This window comes from Notolepis coatsorum, assembly GCF_963971535.1.
Source record: "Notolepis coatsorum genome assembly, chromosome: 15".
NCBI lineage: Eukaryota > Metazoa > Chordata > Actinopteri > Aulopiformes > Paralepididae > Notolepis > Notolepis coatsorum.
In genome coordinates this window covers 28,550,741-28,576,105 of record NC_140179.1, presented here as the reverse complement: position 1 = coordinate 28,576,105, position 25,365 = coordinate 28,550,741, and the positions used below count along the sequence as shown (strand labels likewise).

The following is a 25,365-nucleotide window of genomic DNA, read 5'->3' as shown; positions in this document are numbered from 1 at the left end:
TATTTTATTTCATTGGGTTTTAGCCCTAGTTGCACTTTTGTTGCAACCTCAGTTATCCCATTAGTTCCCCCAAATTTAGGTCTGTTATGTTAAGCTAAGAAATCTGCTAAGAAGCATATATTATTTATTATTCTTTTATTTCATTGGGTTTTTAGCAATAGTTGCACTTTTGTTGCACTTTTTTGAGTTTATTTCATGTTTTGAAAGATTGTGTATTACTGCAATTTTTTTTTTACATAAATCATAGTGGTTCAAAATTTTGGGTCGCGACTTAATGACTAAGGAAAATGTTGGGTCCCGAGGCTAGAGAACCACTGCCCTAGACTACTGTATCCGTTTCAAATGCTGCCCATCCCAATTGATAACCCCACTTTTAATTTACTAAATCGATTACTCTCGCGTTTAATATGGCAGGGGAAATGACCTAGGTAAGTGCGCAGCGACCAGGAAGGGGATTGGGAATTGGCATAACGACTAACATTGGGATGGGAGAAAATCGGAGGAAAAAGGAGGGGGGAAAAAGATCAATAAAAAAATAAAAAAAATAAATGGAAGGTCATTAGTAGGTTTTTCAAGACCCCCTTATTGACTGCTAAAGCAGGTACGACTCCCACAAGCTAATGCTGGAGGGGATGTGGTGAACAAATAGGTAACCATACACACATTTTCTGGACATGCCCAAAACTATGTCACTTCTGGGATGATGTATTCAGGGATGTAAAAAAAGTATTCGACAGACATCCCACAAGATTTCAAAACTGCCATCCTCGGAGTCATGCATTGAGGGAAGGAAAAGTGTGTATCTTCTTCAAATACTGTTAACTGCTGCCAAGAAAATGATCACAATTAATTGGTTAAAACCCAGTCCCCCAACACATAACCAATGGCTAAACAAATTCAGGACATGGAGAGGATGACTCATCTGATCAGGTTGCAAGGTGAACAGTTCGATAGAAAGTGGGCTTGTATAGAGCGAATAGGGCTATAAAGGCAACGTATTACTTATTTTCATCTTATTATTTTCTATCTTATTCCCCATTTTATTGTCTCTTTTTTTAAATGGTTTGATCCACACATGTAGTATATTCTGGTTTACCTGTTTTTTTATCTTTTTTTTAATATTTTTTCTTTTTTCTTTATTTATGTATTTATTTTTACGCCCCTTCCCCTTCCCCAAGCATAGCTGTCTCTTAATGACACGGTACAGACAGGATGTTAATTGAGAACTATTTGTAAAATATATCTGCATATCCGCACGGTCTTGATTTTGTGCTGAATAAAAAAAATATATGAACAGAAGTCTGTGGCACCAAAGAGAAGCTCTTTTACTGGACGTATACTTTGACGCGCACGTTCGCCCCCATGTGATTACACTGCAGCTCGCTTTGCGGCTGCCTGGCTGAAGCGATCGCGCTCAATACTGGACCAATTACAAAAATGTATTTGGTATGTTTATTATTTATGTTTCTTTATTATTAATTTAGTATTCATTTAAATAGGGTCCAGGTTAAAAAAAATACAGAAGTTATCCTTTAACTTCATTCATTTATTATCACCGGCTAAACGGCATATTTGAAACATCTATTAAAAGGATAAATAGGTGGCCACCGATTTTTGGGAACATTTTAAATGTCTTATTATATCTCGACAGTAATCGATAGTACTCCAAAAAAACAAGACGTTTGACACTGAAATGAAAGAAGTCGTTCCGGCAAGGGGCAGGAGCTAAAATGACGACATCCAATGAAACGAATGACGAATGACAAAGTAAAATGATTGGAACGAGTGAGCTGTCTGTCAAACCCTCACACAGGCCTGCTGCTAACACAGAGCTGCCTGCTAGCTACCTAGCGGGGCGTGGCTCTGGAGGCATCCCGACACGTTTTGATTGGTGAAGGGTGTTCCAAGTTCTTCCCAAATTTCTTTTTCAAATCAATTTTACCTGGTCACCTGCACAGAGCTGAAGGGACAGAGGGGTTAGTGGGCTCCCATATTTTCTGTTGACCGTTATCACGGCTATCACGGCTATCACCGTTATCACCATTATCACTGCTATCAGAAGAATAGACAGTCAGAGTGACAAGCTACAGAAGATGGCCACAAACGATAGTACGAGTGATGAAGAGGATGAAACGGTCGGTGTGGATGGACAAGACGAGCACCCATGGCCCTATCTCCATGAAATCTTCTCTTTCTAAGCTGATGATTTCACTAATTGGCTCACCTCTTCAACTAACTCACCTGGTGCAATGTGTAGTTAAAATTAAAACTTGGCCCACAATGGAATGAGTTTGAGACCCCTCATTTATCAACATTGCGTACGCACAGATATGTGCTTAACCCATGCGTACGACCATTTCTAAGAAAAGTGTGGGATTTATCAATTTGAACGTGAACTTGACTTTGTGCTTATGTCTACGCACAGCTCGGAGCATGTGTAGCTGACGCCCAGTGGTAGAATATCGTTACTACGGCATATGCGCTCCTCAGTTCATGCATTAGTTTCAACGCGGAAATAAGCTTTCGTGCATTACTCCCGACACTGGTGCGTGTTCTGTATGAACCGTAATTCATTATAGTTCATTGTGAAATAGCGACAGTAGTGTAATTATAACGGGCTCATGCGCGAACAAGAGGTTGGCTTGCTTGTTTGGCAGGGGGGGGCAGACGCAGAACACCTAGTGTAACTGCCGCCGTGTCATAGTGTAATTCAAGTTAAGCTTCAGTATGATGTCATAGTAGGACCGGTTAGAACAGGCTAGAACGTTCTGGAACGGTTTTGAGGTTTGAGGATGCCGCAGTGATGTCATAGCAGAACCTTCCAGAACTGCCCTCCACAGTGTATAAAGAGAGAACTTACAAGGGTTCTCTCTCTCTCACTTCTCAACCACCATCAACCACCTAGCCCCTTTCGTGACTGTGATGCACCGAGTGAATCCACAGTCACTTGCTCCTCAATAGGAAACCAACCTAGATTTACCCTGAATGACTGGTTCTGACCGAACCGTTCGTTATACAAGAATCACAGAGACGTTTCAAAGGTACTCACAGTTGCACAAGGGTTTCGGACAGAGATACGGGATGGTTTGAAAGCTCTGCGTTGCTAATAAACATTTTAAATAAATTTCATAAACTGGTCAACACTGCATTATTTCCGGCGTTGTGTGCATGATGCGCTGTGATCACACCAGGCAGCCAACGCCGGAAATAATGCCGTGTTGACCAGTTTATAAAAAATATTTAAAATGTTTATTAGCAACGCCGAGCTTTCAAACCATCCCGTATCTCTGTCCGAAACCCTCGTGCAACTGTGAGTACCTTTGACATTTCTCTGTGATTCTTGTATAACGAACGGTTCGGTTAGAACCAGTCCTTCAGGGTAAATCTAGGTTGGTTTCCTATTGAGGAGCAAGTGACTGTGGATTCACTCGGTGCATCAGTCACGAAAGGGGTTACAGAACACCCACCTCCAAACGCGATTAAATATTGTTTCAAATAAAAAGCGACATACTATTATTTTGTGTCATGTTTCCAAATAAGATTGGCCACAACGAAATGCTTTCTACTTCAATTTGTTGGTTAGAATAGATGACCTCGCTCCGTTGAAACTTCACTGAGACTAACAGTAAAAGACAGTTTTATTTTTTTTGTGAGCCCAGCGCACAGACGTGATAATAATAATAATAACAATAATAATAATGGAGCTTCATTTTATATAGCGCCTTTCAAGAGACCCATGCAAGGTCGCTTTACATAGATAGGGGGGGGAAATAACAAAGTAATAAACATAGTGGACAGACTATGTAAATATGATGATGGATTCAAGTTCATGTTTGTATTGATCACATAGGCAGGCTACACATGGCGTATAGGCTACATCATACATGGCAGTGAGATTCATTGTTCTTGTATATGCTCTCGTATTATTGTTTATATAGGCTACCCAATACTGACATCAAAATAGATTGTATGCCTCTAGAAATCATATGCAGCAGGTAGAAAATTGACGGAAAATCCGTCGCGATTTGGAATACAATTGAGGAGAACTTTAATCCCTGGGTATTAATCGAACAAAACGGAAAAAGGCAGTCATATTCCAGCACAGGCTTTATTAGTTAATATGGTCTTTAAGAGATATCATATCCGACATCACCGTACGTGTACATGTCTGTCAGCCTGTCTCGTATTTCTCCATAACACGCTTCCCTCGGGTCAGTCCATTATTTCACATCCCATGGGGGTGTTTCATGACCATATATGGATAATCGGGGCGGTTCTGGTATGCAAATACTTAAAACCATGCACGAGCTCAAGCGTAGGATCAAAGTGATATTTATCAAGACAGGTGTGCGTAGGACCTGTGTACGCACGTGTGAAAAATCCAGTTTTTTTTGTGCGTGCACACATTCTAAATTCTGTGCTTAAGAACGAAAATAGAACACTTTCTAAGAATTCTTGATAAATGAGGGCCCATCCGTTGCAATAAAAAAAAATGTACTTTTACTTTTTAGTACATTTAAAAGTAGAAACTTTTTGACTTTTACTCAAGTGTGTTTTTAGCCAGATACTGACTTTTACTTGAGTATGATTTTGAGATGGTACCCATACTTTCACTTAACCTAATAATGCATTATATAGCCTGCATACTGTGTACACACAAATGTGTTTCCCGGTTTCAATGGGTTAAGTATAATTTCTGGGTACTTTTTACACCCCTGTGATATGTGTGTGTAAACTATTATTATTTCCTCTCCTTGCTATCAGTTTTACTGGTTTTATGATCCATGGCTTGCTGCCAGACTCAATGCTGTCTGTTTTGTTAGTCCCAGTCATTAAGGACAAAGCTGGTAAAGTTAGTAGCCTAGACAACTATAGACCCATAGATTTAGCCAGCATACTGTCAAAAGTACTGGAAATAATTCTGCTGGATAGAATGAATGAGTTTATTAACTCCACAGATAACCAGTTTGGTTTTAAAGCTATAAGCATGGCACTGACCTGTATATATGCCTTAAAGGAAATTGTAAACAAATACAGAAGTAAAAATTCATCAGTTCTTATGTGTTTTATTGATGCTTCTAAAGCTTTTGATCGTGTTAACCACAGAAAGTTGTTGGTCAAATTGAGTCAAAGAGGGGTGCCTGGATACATTGTGAGAATTCTGGCTTATTGGTATTCCCACCAGACTATGCATGCAAAATGGGGCAATAGTGTCTCAGCCCCGTTAGCAATGGGGTCAGACAAGGGGGAATTTGATCCCCGGTTCTTTTTTATCTACATGTCGATGGTCTGTCCGAGCAACTGAGTGCCTGTAATATTGGGTGCATGATTGGTGATACTTTGGTGAACCATATTATGTATGCAGATGATCTTGTGGTATTTAGTCCGAGTAGCGTTGGTCTCCAGCAGCTTCTTGCTATATGTACCGTGTATGGGGTTGAATATGATATAAAATACAATGCCAGTAAGAGTGCCGTTTTAATATGTAGATCCAAAGAGGACAAATGTCTTAAAATTTCCTGACTTCAAATTGTCTGAAAATAATCTTGGGGTCTGTGAAAAGGTCAAATATCTTGGACATTTTATTACAGAACAAATGACAGATGATGATGATATATACAGGCAATGCCGCAGGATGTACACACAAGCGAACACTCTCTCACGCAAGTTTAGTATGTGTACAGATGGAGTGAAAGTGTCACCACTTCATACTGCACACTTGGTCAAGCTACAAGAACGCAAGTTTGCGGAGACTTCAAGTGGCTTATTATAATGATGCCATGAGAATATTACTCAAAAGACCTAGATGGTGTAGTGCAAGTGAAATGTTTGTGGTTGCACGTGTCAATACCTTCCAAGCTGTTTTAAGAAATCTCATGTATGAATCTGTCTGCTAAATGACTCTGGAAATGAGATCATTCTGGTTTTAACGGACATTAGATTCAGTGCCACACATTTTTATTTATTTATTTTTGCCTGTTGTGTGTAATTTTATATAGATTGTGTATGTTTTAGTTTTTTATCTGGACCATGAGTCTGTATTAAAGTTTGAATTGAATTATGTGTTGAATTATTTCTGACTCTTGGAAGATTAGCCACTGTGCTATCCAAACAAAACAAACAAATCAAATAAATATATAGATTGTGGCCGAGCCATCTTTTAGCCATAATACCTGCTCTAGTGAAGTGTAAACATGTCTACTTCTGACAATACAAGTCCACCTCGGAGTGGGGTTTTGACTAATCTCAGGTCTGAGTGGAGGTGGGCGTTCGATGTGGTCAAAAGTCGGAGAAGTAGAAAATCTGAGAGCTTTACATTTTAAAGCAGGAGAGCCCGATGGTCAAATTTTGGTTGGATAAGAGCGTTACTTCATATCCAGTATACTGTATGAAGCACATTCTCAGGAGGCTCATACAGAACCAAGCATTTTACTGTAAGGTACATGTACTTTATATGTGACAAATAAAACAACTTGAACTTGTGTGTTAGGAGTTGAGCTAGAATTGAGAATCAATACTACTGTATGTGCGACATGTAAAACACAGTCATGACCTCCAACCGTGGTTTGGAGCGGTCATATTGGAGAAGCATGACACAGGGCTGGTGATGTACTTGAGACATTCTAGTATCACAGTAATCATAACTAGTGAGTGAATGGTTGTGAATTTGAAGTATTCATATAATACCCAAAGTATGTACTGTATGTCAAAATAACGTCTAACTGTAACTCTTTTTGGCAAAAGCAAATACATATTACTGACTGTCTGGATGCAGGGGTACTGGAAAAACAGCACAAATCAACTACTGTATAGAAACAGCTGTTAGATATGAGAGAGAAACTGGAACTACAGTATCATAACTAGTACACATGTTAAGTAGATTAAATGACTCATGGTGCCTGGACTATGTCCTTATCATGTTTAGACTATTGTGACAGTTCAGAAAATAGAGGGGGGGGGGGGGGGGGTAGATGAGAAGAATAACATCTATGACTTGTGGTGTTTGTGTGTGCGTGTGTGTGCTTGCATGTGTATCCGTTGTGCGCACGTCAATTAGTTATATTATATAGGCTCTCTGTGTGTTTCTATTCATTGGGATAACCAGCTATACTATATACTAACTAATAACTAACTTTTCTCCCCTCATATTCAGATCTCTTTATTACTTATATTTATGTATTTCTACCATTACCCTGCCCATACTGTACCTCCCCTCCCCCCATGCTGCTATGATGCCGGAATGTGTCAAGGTCGCTGCAATCTTGTGAGAGAATTGGCCTGTAGCTGACAATTTAGCAGTTTTATTATAAAATCTGGTAATGAAAGGGACTCATGGGAGTGACCAGCCATACCACAATGTCCGTCTGTGGAGTTGCATTAACTGCGTTAACATTCAGTTACAGTAGCTGTTCATTCTAGCTACTGTGGTGAACAGTGAATTTGTGGCATTCCGTTTATAAAGTACATCTCTTCCTAATAAGAGAGAAAGTTGGATTTCCAAAGCTTGTGTGTGTACGGGTGGAGGCGAGTATGTCTTGTGTGTGTACGGGTGGAGGCGAGTATGTCTTGTGTGTACGGGTGGAGGCGAGTATGTCTTGTGTGTACGGGTGGAGGCGAGTATGTCTTGTGTGTACGGGTGGAGGCGAGTCTTGTGTGTACGGGTGGAGGAGAGTCTTGTGTGTACGGGTGGAGGAGAGTCTTGTGTGTACGGGTGGAGGTGAGTCTTGTGTGTACGGGTGGAGGTGAGTCTTGTGTGTACGGGTGGAGGTGAGTCTTGTGTGTACGGGTGGAGGTGAGTCTTGTGTGTACGGGTGGAGGTGAGTCTTGTGTGTACGGGTGGAGGTGAGTCTTGTGTGTACGGGTGGAGGTGAGTCTTGTGTGTGTACTTATTGCACCAATATTTATTTTATCTTTTATCCAAAGCGCTTTACAAGTTTTACAAATATTCACTCACACATTCACACACCAACAGTAGAGGCAACCATGCAAGGTGCCGACCTGCTCATCAGGAACAGTTAGGGGGTTAAGTGTCTCGCTCAAGGACACTTCGACACGCTGCCGGAAGGAGCCGGAATTAAACTGGAGATCTTCAGATTACCAGACGACCGCTCGGCTCTACCTCCGTCCTGAGCCACCATCACCCCAATAGCCACTGTCGCACCCCAAATAAGCTGTGGCTATGTGTGGGTGTGAGGTCAAGAATCAGGAGCAAATTCAGCCTGCATTCCTAGCGGCTGATACGCGTCTTCTACGGTACCGGTGCGATCTGCAGTGGTGGAATGTTGGCTCGCTGTGAGTTTCGGACTGGGTCCTTTTCCAGTCTTTTATTACTGTGAGTAATGACATGTGTCATTGTAGCATAAAACCTTATCTTTAAAACAAAGACAATAATAGTCTTTACTTCCATTAAACCTTCCAGCTCCCATCACTCACTTGCGCCCCCCCCCCCCCCCCCCCCCCCCCCCATCTATTCATCACTCGCTGGCTTTTGTCTTGCTGGAGAGTGGTGCAAATAATCCTCCATCTTTTGTTTTAGTTTTTAGCATGGCACCACATTACAGCCCGGTCTCGCTTAAAATATGTACATAAAGTACCAATTGACCACAGGAAAAAAGGTACATATTGTACATTATGTTATAGCCATCTTTGACTGTGAATAACACCATGCTAACATTGACCAGATGTGGAGAAATGCTCATTCAGCACCTTCTTGAGATCAAGTGTACTAAAAATCTAAGCAAATGAATAAAGGGTATATTTACATATTTTATCGAAAATGTACAATGTGTACATGACAAATAAGTATATATATATTACACATTCAAAAAATACAAGCTTGGAGTTCCGCTGATGGGGAGCGAACCTGGGGCGCCTGCATGAGAGGCAAGTCAAGACTAGACACACGCCCCAAACCCTAACACTACAGAAGGTGGTGAAAGGTTAACCTGTAGTGTGGTAGTGAACGGGTTAACCTTCTGTAGTGTGGTAGTGAAAGGGTTAACCTTCTGTAGTGTGGTAGTGAAAGGTTAACCTTCTGTAGTGTGGTAGTGAAAGGTTAACCTTCTGTAGTGTGGTAGTGAAAGGGTTAACCTTATGTAGTGTGGTAGTGAATGGGTTAGCCTTCTGTAGTGTGGTAGTGAATGGGTTAACCTTCTGTAGTGTGGTAGTGAAAGGGTTAACCTTCTGTAGTGTGGTAGTGAAAGTGTTAACCTTCTGTAGTGTGGTAGTGAACGTGTTAACCTTCTGTAGTGTGGTAGTGAACGGGTTAACCTTCTGTAGTGTGTGGTAGTGAAAGGGTTAACCTTATGTAGTGTGGTAGTGAATGAGTTAGCCTTCTGTAGTGTGGTAGTGAAAGTGTTAACCTTCTGTAGTGTGGTAGTGAATGGGTTAACCTTCTGTAGTGTGGTAGTGAAAGGGTTAACCTTCTGTGGTAGTGAAAGTGTTAACCTTCTGTAGTGTGGTAGTGAAAGTGTTAACCTTCTGTAGTGTGGTAGTGAACGGGTTAACCTTCTGTAGTGTGGTAGTGAAAGTGTTAACCTTCTGTAGTGTGGTAGTGAAAGTGTTAACCTTCTGTAGTGTGGTAGTGAAAGGTTAACCTTCTGTAGTGTGGTAGTGAAAGGTTAACCTTCTGTAGTGTGGTAGTGAACGGGTTAACCTTCTGTAGAGTGGTATGGAAGGGTTAAAGAACACTTAACTGTGTGGTTACTGGTTAGGATATTTTACTGTCGCTTCTAGTATCCTTCTCATTCAATAACACATCGTAATAATAGGCTAAAATATCCATCTGCACAAAAGTCCTTGAGCAGTAGAGCATCAACTCACTAGGGCAGGATACGTGGATACAAGCAACATCCGTTCAAGTTGGGGACAGTGCACAATCACAAACAGTACTGTATTTGTAAATCTGGTATGTCATAAATGTATAGATGTAGCAGTACTGTCTATCTGTATGTCATGTATGTCATAAATGTTATGATGAATTGAAAATGGGGGACCCTGATGTAAACAAGACGAAAGTCTTTCTCTGGTCTGCATCCCCTTAACAATTGTGTATTGAGCTGTACTTTATTGTACCCATTCTGCAATCTGTTAATAAAATGTTCAATCAATCAGTCAAACACATACCTTGACAATACGTATATGTCTGGGAATATAGGAGGCTATGTGTAGGGGGGGGGTAGTGTGTGTAGATATATATATGTCTGGGAGTATAGGAGGCTATGTGTAGAGAGGGGGTGGGGTAGTGTGTAGATATATAGTATGTGTGTCTCATCATGCTTCCTATGGAGCAGACACTGCTGTCATGTGATGTCATCACAGTGTCATCTGTACTCATGCTGCTTCCTATGGAGCAGACACTGCTGTCATGTGATGTCATCAGTGTCATCTGTACTCATGCTGCTTCCTATGGAGCAGACACTGCTGTCATGTGATGTCATCACAGTGTCATCTGTACTCATGCTGCTTCCTATGGAGCAGACACTGCTGTCATGTGATGTCATCACAGTGTCATCTGTACTCATGCTGCTTCCTATGGAGCAGACACTGCTGTCATGTGATGTCATCACAGTGTCATCTGTACTCATGCTGCTTCCTATGGAGCAGACCCTGCTACGTGATGTCATCACAGTGTCATCTGTACTCATGCTGCTTCCTATGGAGCAGACCCTGCTACGTGATGTCATCACAGTGTCATCTGTACTCATGCTGCCTCCTATGGAGCAGACCCTGCTACGTGATGTCATCACAGTGTCATCTGTACTCATGCTGCTTCCTATGGAGCAGACCCTGCTACGTGATGTCATCACAGTGTCATCTGTACTCATGCTGCTTCCTATGGAGCAGACCCTGCTACGTGATGTCATCACAGTGTCATCTGTACTCATGCTGCTTCCTATGGAGCAGACCCTGCTACGTGATGTCATCACAGTGTCATCTGTACTCATGCTGCTTCCTATGGAGCAGACCCTGCTACGTGATGTCATCACAGTGTCATCTGTACTCATGCTGCCTCCTATGGAGCAGACCCTGCTACGTGATGTCATCACAGTGTCATCTGTACTCATGCTGCTTCCTATGGAGCAGACCCTGCTACGTGATGTCATCACAGTGTCATCTGTACTCATGCTGCTTCCTATGGAGCAGACCCTGCTACGTGATGTCATCACAGTGTCATCTGTACTCATGCTGCTTCCTATGGAGCAGACCCTGCTACGTGATGTCATCACAGTGTCATCTGTACTCATGCTGCTTCCTATGGAGCAGACCCTGCTACGTGATGTCATCATCACAGTGTCATCTGTACTCATGCTGCTTCCTATGGAGCAGACCCTGCTACGTGATGTCATCACAGTGTCATCTGTACTCATGCTGCTTCCTATGCATTGTGTTACCATGTTGGCAGGTTCCTTTCATCTGTGGCTTTATTATCCATGTGCTCTAAATTAATTTGTGATCCAGATAAAAACGATTATTGTGCATGCCATGTTGCTCTCATTTTGTCTTGTGTTGTAAACGCAGCACACCCTTCCTTCACGGAGCGGTGTGCTCCGCCCCTCCCCCTCCCCCTCTGGCCCATACAGTAGTTTCAGCTGGTTGTTGAGAGGGAGGAGGGAGGAGCCACGCCATGTTTCTCCGGTTATTTTGAAACGTTGTAGAAGATGACAGAGAGGCCAGACGGAGAGGTTCAGACCAGACGGCACAGGAAAAGCACACTCAAAAAAATGTTGCGTGCCCCTGATTGTGCCCTCGCCCAGAATTTTGGCTTGCATGACATCCCAGTGGTGGCCATATTCAAACTCTCATACTCTTAATAGCCGTCAAACTAAATGAATAATGTGCAAAACGGTTTAGAGTTTTTGGATGTATTTTCCTACAAGTACATCACGTTTTAATGGAAGTAAATGGAAGACTGCTCCATGTTCTACAAGGACCATTTGCATGTTCTTGGCATCTATAGGGACATATGGACCTCAGGGAATGTATTCCCAGTGTCAGAAATATTGTGTCTGTTACTATGCTTGAGTAAATTGTAATTAACCAAAAGGAGAATAGAATTTTTATTTTTAAAGATTTTTTCCATCTTTGACTGTGAATAACACCATGCTAACATTGACCAGATGTGGAGAAATGCTCATTCAGCACCTTCTTGAGATCAAGTGTACTAAAAATCTAAGCAAATGAATAAAGGGCAGATGATTTACGGGTTTTTTTGTAGAAGCAGTACTGAATTTTGCCATCCGGACACATGCAATTTTAAATATGAATATAGAATATCGGGCCTTTAAATGACCTTATTATGGCCAATAATCTCATACATCTATGGATCGGGCCAAATCTCCTCTTTCCAATGGCAGAGTTAAATCTGGATTTTGTACCGCCAGGCGCGCGTTACAGGGCAGCAAAAACCATGAATGAAATCTACTGTAAGTACAGTTACACTTGTATAATGTCCATAGCTCCGCATAGCTTGTATTTTATGGCAATAACGTTCAGGTTTGTTCCACCCGTGAGATATAATCACAAGTCGAACAAACGTGTCTAAATCATCCGGTTTCTGATGCAATGCGCTGAGACTTTTATAAAACTAATATTTCATAACTCATATAACACTTAAAATCATTGGTAAACAAACGTAGTGCTGAAAATATATACTTTGACTGCCGTTTTGGTTAGGGTCTTTACTCTTGGCTACATTTGAAGAAACGCAACATTAATTAATACAGACTGTATTGATCCATTTATGAGGCGATATAAATCTCAGCCCGATCGGGCTTAAGGGGTTAATGTGAACTCTTGTTCTTTATAAGGTTGAAATAAACATATTCAAATTGCAGAGCTGGCTGCCAAAGCACTTGATTTAAAATATGTTTATTGAAACAAAGTAGAATGTAGCCTACTGTGTATTAACACATCCACCGGCAATCACGTTGTACGACGGGTTTCAAGGTCATGCGAATTCCGCCAATCCACGGCGTACGACGTTATTGTCATCATATTTCATTTTTTCGCCATGGTATTCATAATTCCCTCACCCAGCCTCGGCTGAGACAGTGGGACTCGGCACAACCGTGCAACGCTTCAATACCGCCGCCTGGTGGATGATCAGGCGAGTTACAACCGGAAATGGATCTCTGGTGATCTCCGTGCATCTGGGAATTCCGTCCGGCAGTCACATATTGTTGCGGGACTCTAGACACACATCCGTGTATATGGATCGCTGCCATAACTCAATAATCGATATGATTTGGGCGTTTATTGCGCCATACAAACCGGAAATGGATCTAGTCGATCGACGTCAAATAAGTGGGATCTTTTTCCTCCAGTCTCATCGGCAAACTGTAAGAGGACAGTAACGTTACTTTCAGCGTGATTGTTTATGATTATTAATGCAATCCGCTCTGATCAATATATCACCATACTACATAAAGCATTTACTGACGATCACGGAATTATAAACGACCCCCCCCCCCCCCTTTCATCCGCACATGATGAGTCATAACGTTTAGGATCGTATTCAGTTGGATTTTTTAATATAGCGTGGATCGCGAATAAACTGCAATCGATAATCTATATTATGCGTTTAGGATATAACTAGCGTTCTAGGAATTACTGCAGAAAACGATAAAAACATACTTATATTCTAGACGGTATTTTCGTATCAATATATGAATGAAAAAGTATAACGTTCCTACATCCTAAACGATAGCTAATCGATGTTGAATGGGCCATAGTAATGTCAATTTAGCAATACAATTTAAAAAGTTATAGCCCTGCAAAGAAGGTGAACATCTCCATAGGCTTAGACTGGTGGCAGTGATCATACATTGATGGATATAAGCGTGGCAGTTAATGTGTTAATAAGAAATTTTATTAAAATATTATTATTAAATATCCAAAACCGGTGTGGACTTTGGTTGACTTATTTGAAACCACAAGAAAACGCTTATTTGAAAGAAAATGTCAGGCAAAATGTCCATGAACATATTAAGTCCAGACTCTTAAAAAACTAGGTAGAGAAATGGAAAAGGGCAGCTCAGAAAGTTATGTTGTGGGAGATGGAATTCCCACATTTATCTCTCCAGTTTCAAAGCCTTGCCTTGGGTTTTTAATCGTGCGAAATGTCACATTATGTTTCAGGGCGTGCAGGTTAAGTAAAAAGGCACGGGAAATGTATTGATATAAACAGTACTACATGCGTCGAATAATAGGACATCCTCAGGTTATTTACTTTTTTTTAGTGGCTTGCTTCATGCCATCTCAATGATCAAATAATCGAATGATTAAACGTGATAGCAAAAACAGTAATCGTGGCGGCAGGTCCACAATCCATCCGTTGTGATATGATATTCAAGCGAAATAATAATAAATAAATAAATAAAAACACCTACCTGTATTTTTCAAGTCTTTCATCGCCAATGCAATGCGACTCTCGTCCGAATCTACAGCAGCCCTGCTGGACCCGTTGTCCTCTCGTCTGCCATGGTGTTCGATGCCGGTCTCCGTAGATTCTGAGGACTGACAGGTCATTGGAGAACCAGCCCTTCTTTGCCTAACTGTCGGCCGGCAGCACAGACATCACAGCCGGGGGGTGAAGGGTCACTCAAGTCACGACATCCACCTCAGATCCACCACCGAGCGTCCCTCCCGACGGGTAACAGGTCCGTTATGTTCTTCAAAACTCTTAGGAATAAAGGACCTGCAATGAAATAAACACATTTGATAATACTGTGTTGATGACTAAACCGAAATAGGAAAATAATCTACTGTTACTTGTATAATAATCCTTCCACCATCATCTGCTATAATGTGTTTTAATTTATAGGATTCACTTGTTGTGCGACTTGATTATTAAACGACAAAAGCAAATCCCTTTAGAATATTTCACCGAGGAGGAGGCGATCAGTTGGTTTTGATATTATCTGACGGAAAAAACAAGTAACTTTATTCGAAGAGACACTGCATGGCATGGGGGTCCAGTTTAGCTTATCGTGGTTTGATTATAGAATTGATGGGGAAATATTTGAATTGATTTGTTTCGCTTGCGTTTGTCAATTGATGTTGAAATGATACAAAAACGCACAGGTGTTTTGCAAAATTGCTAAATTGCTAAATTATAGGGTATATTTATCTGACCTAATAAATCCTTACTGGCACAGTAGTGGCTATACTGCATATGATTGATTATTTTATTTCCGTGCCATGCACACAAAGTGCCCAACCCTCGTGTGGATTTATTATAAGACACCAAAAATACTGTTGTGCAGTGTTCCATTATTACATTCCATTTAATTCCATTACCTATAAATACAGATTACAGCTCGGTCTTTAATAATAAACAAAGTATTCTGCCTTCTCTCCCCCCAAGATTCCTAGATCTATATAAATAAATAAAAACACACACACTACTAATTTCAGCAAAGGTTAATTAACGAATGTTTACATACCCGAATGGGATCCAACAACAGACTACCTTATTATTATTATTATTATCATCCGCAGAACGTTCAACCACTGGGACTGATACTAGACAGCAGCGACCATGACGAGCTCTCAGCACTGAATCAAGTGTTTGTTGCCATTCATGGCTTGTTGAGGTATAGCTTGTTATTTTCTTCTCGATTTATGACCAACGCAATGCCAGCCAGAAATTATGCAATAGTAGTCTGACTCTTCCACCAACCCGAGCGATAACAAGGTGCACAGTATTCTGATGTCGACGACAAGTGCCTCTGTGTCTCGGCACGGCACGGCTCCACTCGCGGTAGACTCTATTCCGCCGACGCGGGTTATTATTAAAGGCGATATATCCTCCTATGATACCGCACACTAATAATCGACAGGCGCATATGATACGGTGGTGAAGTTTTCCCCTCTGATTTGAACATCATGTCCCACCAGGCTCTGGTGGCTAGATGCGTGTGCGTGTGTGCGTGTGCGTGCAGCAATAACCAGTAATGTAACCCATAAACACAACCCCGCCGCTACACAAAAGAACGTTTTCCAGGAACTTTCCAGGAATCGTGTCACGTGGTGCAGCAGAGCGGAGCTTTTTTTTTTTTTTTTTTTAAGGTGGCTCGACTTGCCGCGCCGCGCCCGAGAGACGCGGAACCGGTTCAGCCGCGCACAATGCGCTCTTTAATCCGTTGGCTTCGTTCCGTTCGTTAGTCTGTAATAATAATAATAACCAACTGTGTCTGTTTGCATGCTATTTGCATATCATTCTTCTGGGGAGTGGTATCATTCGTGTCGCTGCAGCCACGATGCACATGTTTTTATCATCGCGCCTCCTCCCCGTCTTCCTCTTTACGCACGTTTTGTTGTCATCGTCGTGTTTTGGTGAGCAATGTAGCTCCGACGTGTATGTTGTGTTCGGTCAAGCCGGGGTTGTATTAAACGCACCAATTCTCTCACTCACTCACTCACTCACACACTCACACACACACACACACACACACACACACGCACACTACTATAGCGCACGCACGCACGTTTATGTCCTTGTGTGGGGTTGTCGCCATTACGGTCTGTCCACGGGCTACTGGTCACTGCCACTAGGGGGAGCACCTTTCAATAACACCCAACTTAAAAAATGGTAAGGCTTTTTATGTGACTAATGAAATGACTGATATAGTTTTTTCTGGATGATATTAATTTCTCACCAATCACAGGGACCCAGGTTCGATATATAAGATATACAGTAAGAGATATACAAAAACATAGACAGCAGGATCGATGTTAAAGGGGAATACCACACATTCTGTACAACCCCCCTGTTGTACTGTATTTGTGTTTGTGCTGTATAATGACAATAAGATCTAATCTAATTGTAAGAAACACATGTTCTTCCTGTTCCCCAGGACAGTTCAGCCAGTATTTGTGAACATGCACCACTCTCTCCTAAAGCTAGAAATCAGAGAGAGAACCCTCCAATCAGTGATGTCACTTTGATGATTTTATACTTTACTATCATTTTATTGCCTATATTTATGTCTTATACTATTACCACGCCCATACCCATATCTCCCCTCCCCATGCTGCTATGTTGACAGTATAAGATATTCCTATCTATCAAATAAAGGAATATCTTATCTTGTGTAAGATCTGGGGCTGCTCTATATAGACAGTGCATGGGGCCCTGACTTTATGAGGCCATCAAATGTTTGTGTTTTGATTGATTGATTGAAAAGTTTATTAATAGATTGCAGAATGGGTACATTACAGTACAGCTCAAAACATACAATTGTTAAGGGGATGCAGACCAGAGAAAGACTTTCGTCTTGTTTACATCAGGGTCCCCCATTTTCAATTCATCATATGACACACACGACATACAGATAGACAGTACTGCTACATCTATACATTTATGACATACCAGATTTGCAAATACAGTACTGTTTGTGATACTAAAAAAAATCCAGAAAGAGTGTATATATACATTTGACATAGAAGCTGTACATTGGAGGAGGTTGGGTAGGTGGGGTGGGGTTGAGTGGGGCTGTACATTGGAGGTGGGGGTGGGGGGGGGGGGGGGGCACTGTGTACATTGGAATACTGACATACATTTGACATAGAAACTGTACATTGGAGGAGGTTGGGTAGGTGGGGACCGTGGGTGGGGCTGTACATTGGAGGGGGGGGGGGGGGGTTGGGTATGGGGGGGGGGGGGCACTGTACATTGGACTACTGACTGACAAGGCCATACTTGGTCTTTACTGTACAACTGGGTTAGGACATTTGTAGGGGCCAGTTTCGAATTGCAGTCTCCCGTAGGTGTTCTTTGAGAGTGTTTTTGCAAGTGGGTAGTGATTCACATTCCTTTACAGCTTTGGGTAGGGCGTTCCACATTGATGTGGCATAATTGCGAAACGTGTTTAGTCCCTTGTTTGAGCCGAATCTGGGTTTTACATGATTTGTGGAGCTCCCTCTGGTGTTGTGATCGTGGTATTCACTGACCTTTGGGAAGTATTTTGACATGTACATGGGTACATTGGTCGTGTAGTGTATCTTGTAGACCAGGCCCATTGCAAGTTGCTGTACTCTGTCGTCTACTCTAAGCCATCCTAGGTTGGCAAAGTGGGCAGGGGTTCTAGGAGTCAGGTCAAGCAGTAGTCTGACTAGTTTGTTTTGAGATGTTTGTAATTTGGTTTTTAGTGCCTTTGAGGTGCTTTGGTACCATGAGGTGCAAGCATAGTCGTAGTACCCTTGAATGAGTCCTAGTATGCTTCCTTGTGGAACACCACAGTTCACTGTGAGGGGGGGGGGATAGGGTACCGTTTACCTCCACCATCTGTTCTCTCCCCTCCAGGTAGGATTGTATCCAGCTCACTGATAAACTATCAAAACCAATTGCTTTTAGCTTGTCAATCAGAATGGTGTGATTGACAGTGTCGAAGGCCTTTTGTAGGTCTAGCATGACCATGCCGCAGTATTTGCCCGCGTCCACCTCTTGCTTGATGTGGTCGTTCAAATAGAGAAGGCATGTGTCATTGATTGATTGATTGAAAAGTTTATTAACAGATTGCAGAATGGGTACAGTACAGTACAGCTCAATACATACAATTGTTAAGGGGATGCAGACCAGAGAAAGACTTTCGACTTGTTTACATCAGGGTCCCCCATTTTCAATTCATCATAACATATATGACATACATGACATACAGATAGACAGTACTGCTACATCTATACATTTATGACATATCAGATTTGCAAATACAGTACTGTTTGTGATACAAAAGTGTCCAGAAAAGGAGTGTATATACATTTGGCATAGAAACTGTACATTGGAGGAGGTTGGTTGGGTGGGGTGGGGTTGGGTGGGTTGGGTGAGGGCTGTACATTGGAGGTGGGGGGGGGGGTTGGGAAGGGGACACACACACATTTTACACTGTACATTTGAATATTGACAAAGCCTTACTTGGTCATTTACTGTACAACTAGGTTAGGACATTTGTAGGGGCCAGTTTCGAATTGCAGTCTCACGTAGGTGTTTTTTGAGAGTGTTTTTGAAGGTGGGTAGTGATTCACATTCCTTTACAGCTTTAGGCAGGGCGTTCCACATTGATGTGGCATAATTGCGAAACGTGTTTAGTCCCTTGTTTGATCCGAATCTGGGTTTTACATGATTTGTGGAGCTCCCTCTGGTGTTGTGATCGTGGTATTCACTGACCTTTGGGAAGTATTTTGACATGTACATGGGTACCTTGGTCGCGTAGTGTATCTTGTAGACCAGGCCCATTGCAAGTTGCTGTACTCTGTCGTCTACTCTAAGCCATCCTAGGTTGTCAAAGTGGGCAGGGGTGAGGTGGGTTCTAGGAGTCAGGTCAAGTAGTAGTCTGACTAGCTTGTTTTGAGATGTTTGTAATTTGTTTTTTAGTGCCTTTGAGGTGCTTTGGTACCATGAGGTGCAAGCATAGTCGTAGTACCCTTGAATGAGTGCTCCTGCTAGAGTCTTCAGGGTATTCTTGTTTACCAGAGAGGAGATCCGGTACAAGAATCGCGTTCGTTGGTTGACTTTTTTTATTACATTGGATGCCATTTTGTCACAGGAAAGATTAGCCTCTAGGATGGAACCCAGGTAGGTAATTTCATCTTTCCTTGTGATAATATTGTCACCCACTGTAACCGAGAAGCCGTCGGTCTTGCTGAGTTTGTTATTTGAACCGAAGAGAATGGACTCTGTTTTGCCCATGTGTAATGATAGTTTGTTGTCGGCGAGCCATATGCAGATTTTGCCTAGTTCCGAGCTGAGGGCTTTTTCAACCTGTAACTTGTTCTTGTCAGAGACCAGCAGGGCTGAGTCGTCCGCAAACAGGAACAAGTTGCAGTCACAAGCTGACGACATGTCATTTGCATAAATTAGGAATAGTAGCGGTCCTAGTATGCTTCCTTGTGGAACACCACAGCTCACTGTGAGGGGGGGGGGATAGTGTACCGTTTACTTCCACCATCTGTTCCCTCCCCTCCAGGTAGGATTGTATCCAGCTCACTGATAAACTATCAAAACCAATTGCTTTTAGCTTGTCAATCAGAATGGTGTGATTGACAGTGTCGAAGGCCTTTTGTAGGTCTAGCATGACCATGCCGCAGTATTTGCCCGCGTCCACCTCTTGTTTGATGTGGTCGTTCAAGTAGAGAAGGCATGTGTCAGTGGAGTGGGATGTTCTGAAGCCAGATTGGAATTCGTAGATTAGATTTTTTTCCGCGAGGTACTTTTCGATCTGTTCGTATACTATTTTTTCCATGACTTTCGAGATGGATGTAAGGATAGAAACAGGGCGGTAGTTACCCGGGTCTAATTTGCTGCCCTTTTTGTGCAGGGGTGTTACTCTCGCAATTTTGAAGTCCTTGGGGACGTGTCCCTGTTTTATGGAGAGGTTTATTATGTGTGTGATGACTGGGGTGATGGCTGCTGCTGAGTCTCTGAGGAATTTGGAGGGGATGTTGTCATGGCCAGTGGCCTTGTTTGGTTGGAGGGCGCTCAGTTTTTTGAGTACCTCATCTGTAGTTACTATTTCCAGTTTGAAGTCGTCTTTGTGGACGCCTAGGTTCTTGTAGTATGCTACTATGTGTTCTACCCCATACTGCCCTGAGTGGGAGGGTAGTTTGTTTACCAGTGTTGTGGCTATGTTTGTGAAGAAAGTGTTTAAGTAATTGGCTACATCCAGCTTGTCTGTGATGAGCGTGTTGTCCGTCTTTATGTTTATGTTTGAGAACCTGGTTTTGAGTTTTTTACTGCAGCCTAGTTGATTGTTGAGTAATTTCCAAAGTTCACGTGGTTTATTTTTGTTTTCCTCGGTTTTGTCATTGATGAAATTTTTTTTAGCAGTTTTGATCATGGAGTTTACGTCATTTCTTAGTCTGTTTCTTTCTAGTTTGAGTTCAGTCACGTGGAGTGGGATGTTCTGAAGCCAGATTGGAATTCGTAGATTAGATTTTTTTCCGCGAGGTACTTTTCGACCTGTTCGTATACTATTTTTTCCATGACTTTCGAGATGGATGTAAGGATAGAAACAGGGCGGTAGTTGCCTGGGTCTAATTTGCTGCCCTTTTTGTGCAGGGGTGTTACTCTCGCAATTTTGAAGTCCTTGGGGACGTGTCCCTGTTTTATGGAGAGGTTTATTATGTGTGTGATGACTGGGGTGATGGCGGCTGCTGAGTCTCTGAGGAATTTGGAGGGGATGTTGTCATGGCCAGTGGCCTTGTTCGGTTGGAGGGCGCTCAGTTTTTTGAGTACCTCATCTGTAGTTACCACTTCCAGTTTGAAATCGTCTTTGTGGACGCCTAGGTTCTTGTAGTATGCTACTATGTGTTCTACCCCATACTGCCCTGAGTGGGAGGGTAGTTTGTTTACCAGTGTTGTGGCTATGTTTGTGAAGAAAGTGTTTAAGTAATTGGCTACATCCAGTTTGTCTGTGATGAGCGTGTTGTCCGTCTTTATGTTTATGTTTGAGAACCTGGTTTTGAGTTTTTTACTGCAGCCTAGTTGATTATTGCGTAATTTCCAAAGTTCACATGGTTTATTTTTGTTTTCCTCAGTTTTGTCATTGATGCATTTTTCTTTAGCAGTTTTTATCATGGAGTTTACGTCATTTCTTAGTCTGTTTCTTTCTAGTTTGAGTTCAGTCACGTGGGCTTGGAGTTCACTGCTTGTGCTTTTGGTAAGCTTTGACTGACTTTTACGAAACTCAGAGCATTTTTTGTCTCTGGTTTTCATAGCGGTCAGTATTTCAGTGTGCATCCACGGCTCAGCGCGATTTTTTACTCTGGTGGTTCTTAGGGGGGCCATGTTGTTTAGTATTGTTGAGAATTTGGTTTTGAAGCCAAGCCAGGTTTCTTCAACCAGTGTACCATTGAGCTCATCTGACCAGTCCAGGCTCTCCAGTTCAAGGTTAAAGGCCTCGCTAGAGTAGGTTTTGAGGTCTCTAGATGTGACTGTTTTGTGACAGCCAGCCTTTTGCTTTAGCTTTTTACGGGTACAGAATATCATATAATGATCACTTAACCCGCATGCTATAACCCCTTTATTGGAGATCTTGGACTTGTCAGAGGTCAGGATGAGGTCAATGGTAGTCTGAGTTGATTCACATACCCTTGTGGGTTGGTTGATTAGCTGGCTGAGGCCATGCAGATCACAAAGCCTACTGAAGGCCTTGAAGACGGGTGCTGCTTTATGTAGCATGTCCGTGTTCCAGTCCCCAATAAGGATTTTTTCTACGCCCTTCACGGCTCCACCCCAGCTAAACATCCATCAAGTGTGTCATAGAAGCCACTGTGTTCTGGCGGTCTATAGATTGTGCCTATTAGTACTGATTTCGCCCTTTCAAATAAGATTTCAATCCATACAGTTTCAATCTCGTCATGGTTAAGGTCAGTACGGTTGATGAATTTGGTATCTTTGTGAATATACACACAGACGCCACCTCCATACTGGTTTCTATCCCTCCTGACTATCGAATAGTCCTCGATTTCTATCTCTGGATCCTGAACAGATGAGTCTAGTTTTGTTTCTGTGAAACATAATATATTAGCCTTACCGTTTAAAAACAAATGTCTGATTTCAGCCAGTTTGGGTCTCAGGCTGTTTATGTTTAAGTGAAATATGTGAAGTCCATTTGTGTTTGTTATTTTATTTATGTCGTCCAGCTCAAAGTGTTCAAAGTGTTGTTCCACTGTGGTGTGTGGTTGTTCTTGTGGCAGTAGGTGGGGAGGGGGGGATGGGAGTCCATTGTTGTTAGCAGTGGTGCAGTGCTGGTATAACTCGGTATAACGGCGTTATACCTCGGTCACTGAGGCTGAAGTACGCGCAATCGCTTTTTACATGGCATTATCCAACCGGACTCCCGGAGAAGCATGCAGCTGCAGAGCCGCAGAGCCAGCGGCGCTCTCTGGGCCGCGCGCTGACGGCCGCGCTGTGAGGCAATAGTATCCAGCTGCAGGACGAGAGCAGCCAAAAAAAACTGTGCATGCGCGTTTGACCTACTGTCAATTTGCCACTGCACCACTGGTTGTTAGGAGGGGGGGTGGGGATGATCCTTTGTCCTCTGCTGGTGTCTTTGGTCGGTGTGAAAGCCCGCGACGTGGGGGGGGGGGGGGGCTGGTCGCTGTTGATTCTTCGCCTGTCGGCGTGTTAAAACAGGTCCTGGGTTTTGATGAATGTCTCCAGACAGGAGCAAATACAATAGAAACATCGATTTTCTATCAAACTTGCCTGTCGGGGGTAGTTGCTTTCTTTCGGGATTCGCCGTCAGCAGTCTGTGAATAGCTGTCGCTCCAATAGCCGGATGTTTCCTCTCCGAGCTCTCACACTCAAGTTAGGTTTATATTCTAACATTGCAATATGGTCTGACTCTGAACCTAAAAACCATTCGGGTGTAAGAACTCAAAAACATTTTATGGCCTCATAAATTGCTATCCGGCTGCAAGTTAGCCTAGTTTAGCACAAATGAATGGAAGCAGGATCAGCTAGCCTATAGCTGTTGGCCAAAAACACCTTTCCCAGCGTTTTTAAATTAGGCTAGCTGATCCGCTTCCATTAATTTGTGCTAAGCTAGGCAAGCTTGCAGTCGATAGCTTTCTGCTGAACACAGAGACGAAATTGGTATCCAGTGGCGGCTCGTGAATTCTTCACGGGGGGGGGGGCGGAATTAATTAGTATCCCCCTCTATCTCTCCTTCTCTCTCTCACACACAGCGCGACGTGGAATCGATTCGTTACACAATCAGACCTAGTATGTGTAGTAGTATATACCAAGAATAACTTCAGTATGAGTACAGGGCTGTACACATATTTTGCATATTGTTAAACGAGCCAAGGCTAGCTATTAAACTATCGATATGAATCGAAAACGGGGGACCCTGATGTAAACAAGACAAACGTCTTTCTCTGGTCTGCATTCCCTTAACAATTGTGTGTATTGAGCCGTACTGTATTGTACCCATTCTGCAATCTGTTAATAAAGTTTTCATTCATTCATTCAAACAGACGATATTGAACAATAATCCACTTTCAATCCAAACGAAACTCCACTCCAGAGAGAGAGAGAGAGAGAGAGAGAGAGAGAGAGAGAGAGAGAGAGAGAGAGAGAGAGAGAGAGAGAGAGAGAGAGAGAGAGAGAGAGAGAGAGAGGTAAGAACCTGAGTTGTAGTTGTTAGTTAGTTAGTTAGTTAGTTAGTTAGTTAGTTAGTTTAGCATTAGCTGAGTGGCTAACAGCGGCTAACGTTAGCTGAGTGGCTAAGAGAGAGAGAGAGAGAGCGAGAGAGAGAGAGAGAGAGAGAGAGAGAATTAACTTACTTTGTTTAATTGAAACGTGGTCCAGCCGGAAGGGCTTGATAAAGTGTATGTCCACTGACTGTCCCCCAGACTGTTGTCGATGTATATCCACTGCCCACTGTCCAGACTCGAGACTGCATCACAACACACAGCATCGAACATCCTGCAAACTACCGTCCACTTTTAAGCAAAACCGAGAAATGCGGCTACGGAAAAGTACTGTCGTCGCCGCGTCGGCCAATCAGAGAGCGTCTCTGAGAAATGTGGCTACGGAAATTATAGACGCCTCTTGCTTAGACCGCTTCAAAACGCGCCCGTGTTCCATCATAATACATCATATTTCAACGCACAGCGCGTTACGCACTGATTGGCTGCGACGGATACAGCGATGAAACAGTGCACGGCGTGCACGCGCACTCAAAGCGCTATTGCGTCTAGCCCGAGAGAAATGCGGCGGGGAGAAATGCGGCTACGGTAACGGAACGTATTCTCTATCAGACAGTGAGTCACTTCCTGTTCAGGAAAACGATTATTTATATTTGATATATTAACGTTATATTGTGCATTGGAAACACAAACATACTTAAAATGAGTAAATATTATTCATTTTAAACATGTTTATATTATTTATAGGGCTATAAAACAAAAAAAACTAAAAAAAATATGTCTTATTCTTTTCTCTTTTAACCAGGGTTAACCAGGGGGGGCGGCGCCCGAGCGCCCCTAGTGGCCAGCCGCCACTGTTGGTATCTATCTTCTTGTTTGACTCTGGAGAAGACGGTCATTTCCCATAATGTTGGTATGTCCCTTTAAGTGAAGGTGCTTTATTTTTGTTTATGTATATTCTACCAAATGTACATCATTATTGATGAATCTCTATTTTACAGTTATTCATTCTATCAGACGTGCATGTGTGTGTAAATGTAAAACGTATTAAATATTGTCCTCCAACTAAAAACATGTCATAACATCTTTTAAGTGACCAGTGAAATTATGGCCTGTACTATTCAACCTCATCATGCCAGACAATGTTTAAATATGATTTATTAAGGAGGCCGGCGCAGACTACTGGTTGACTAGAAGGACTCACACCCA

At 42.4% G+C, this 25,365-nt stretch overlaps 1 protein-coding gene across 2 annotated transcripts in view; it reads right to left on the bottom strand.

Moving 5' to 3' along the window:
• The window catches only part of socs2 (suppressor of cytokine signaling 2), a 40,046-nt gene extending 24,131 nt beyond the window's left edge, over positions 1-15,915 (bottom strand). For both annotated transcript variants that reach the window (XR_014620535.1, XM_084330221.1), the window contains exons 1-2: positions 15,447-15,915; positions 14,391-14,698 (exon numbers count right to left, since the gene is read on the bottom strand). Coding sequence is in view for 1 of the 2 variants with exons in the window: in XM_084330221.1 (XP_084186347.1) it covers positions 14,391-14,529 (139 nt within the window). In the remaining variant the exon portion in view is untranslated. The remainder of the gene's footprint in view (positions 1-14,390; positions 14,699-15,446) is intronic.
• Between the last annotated feature and the right edge of the window lie 9,450 nt (positions 15,916-25,365).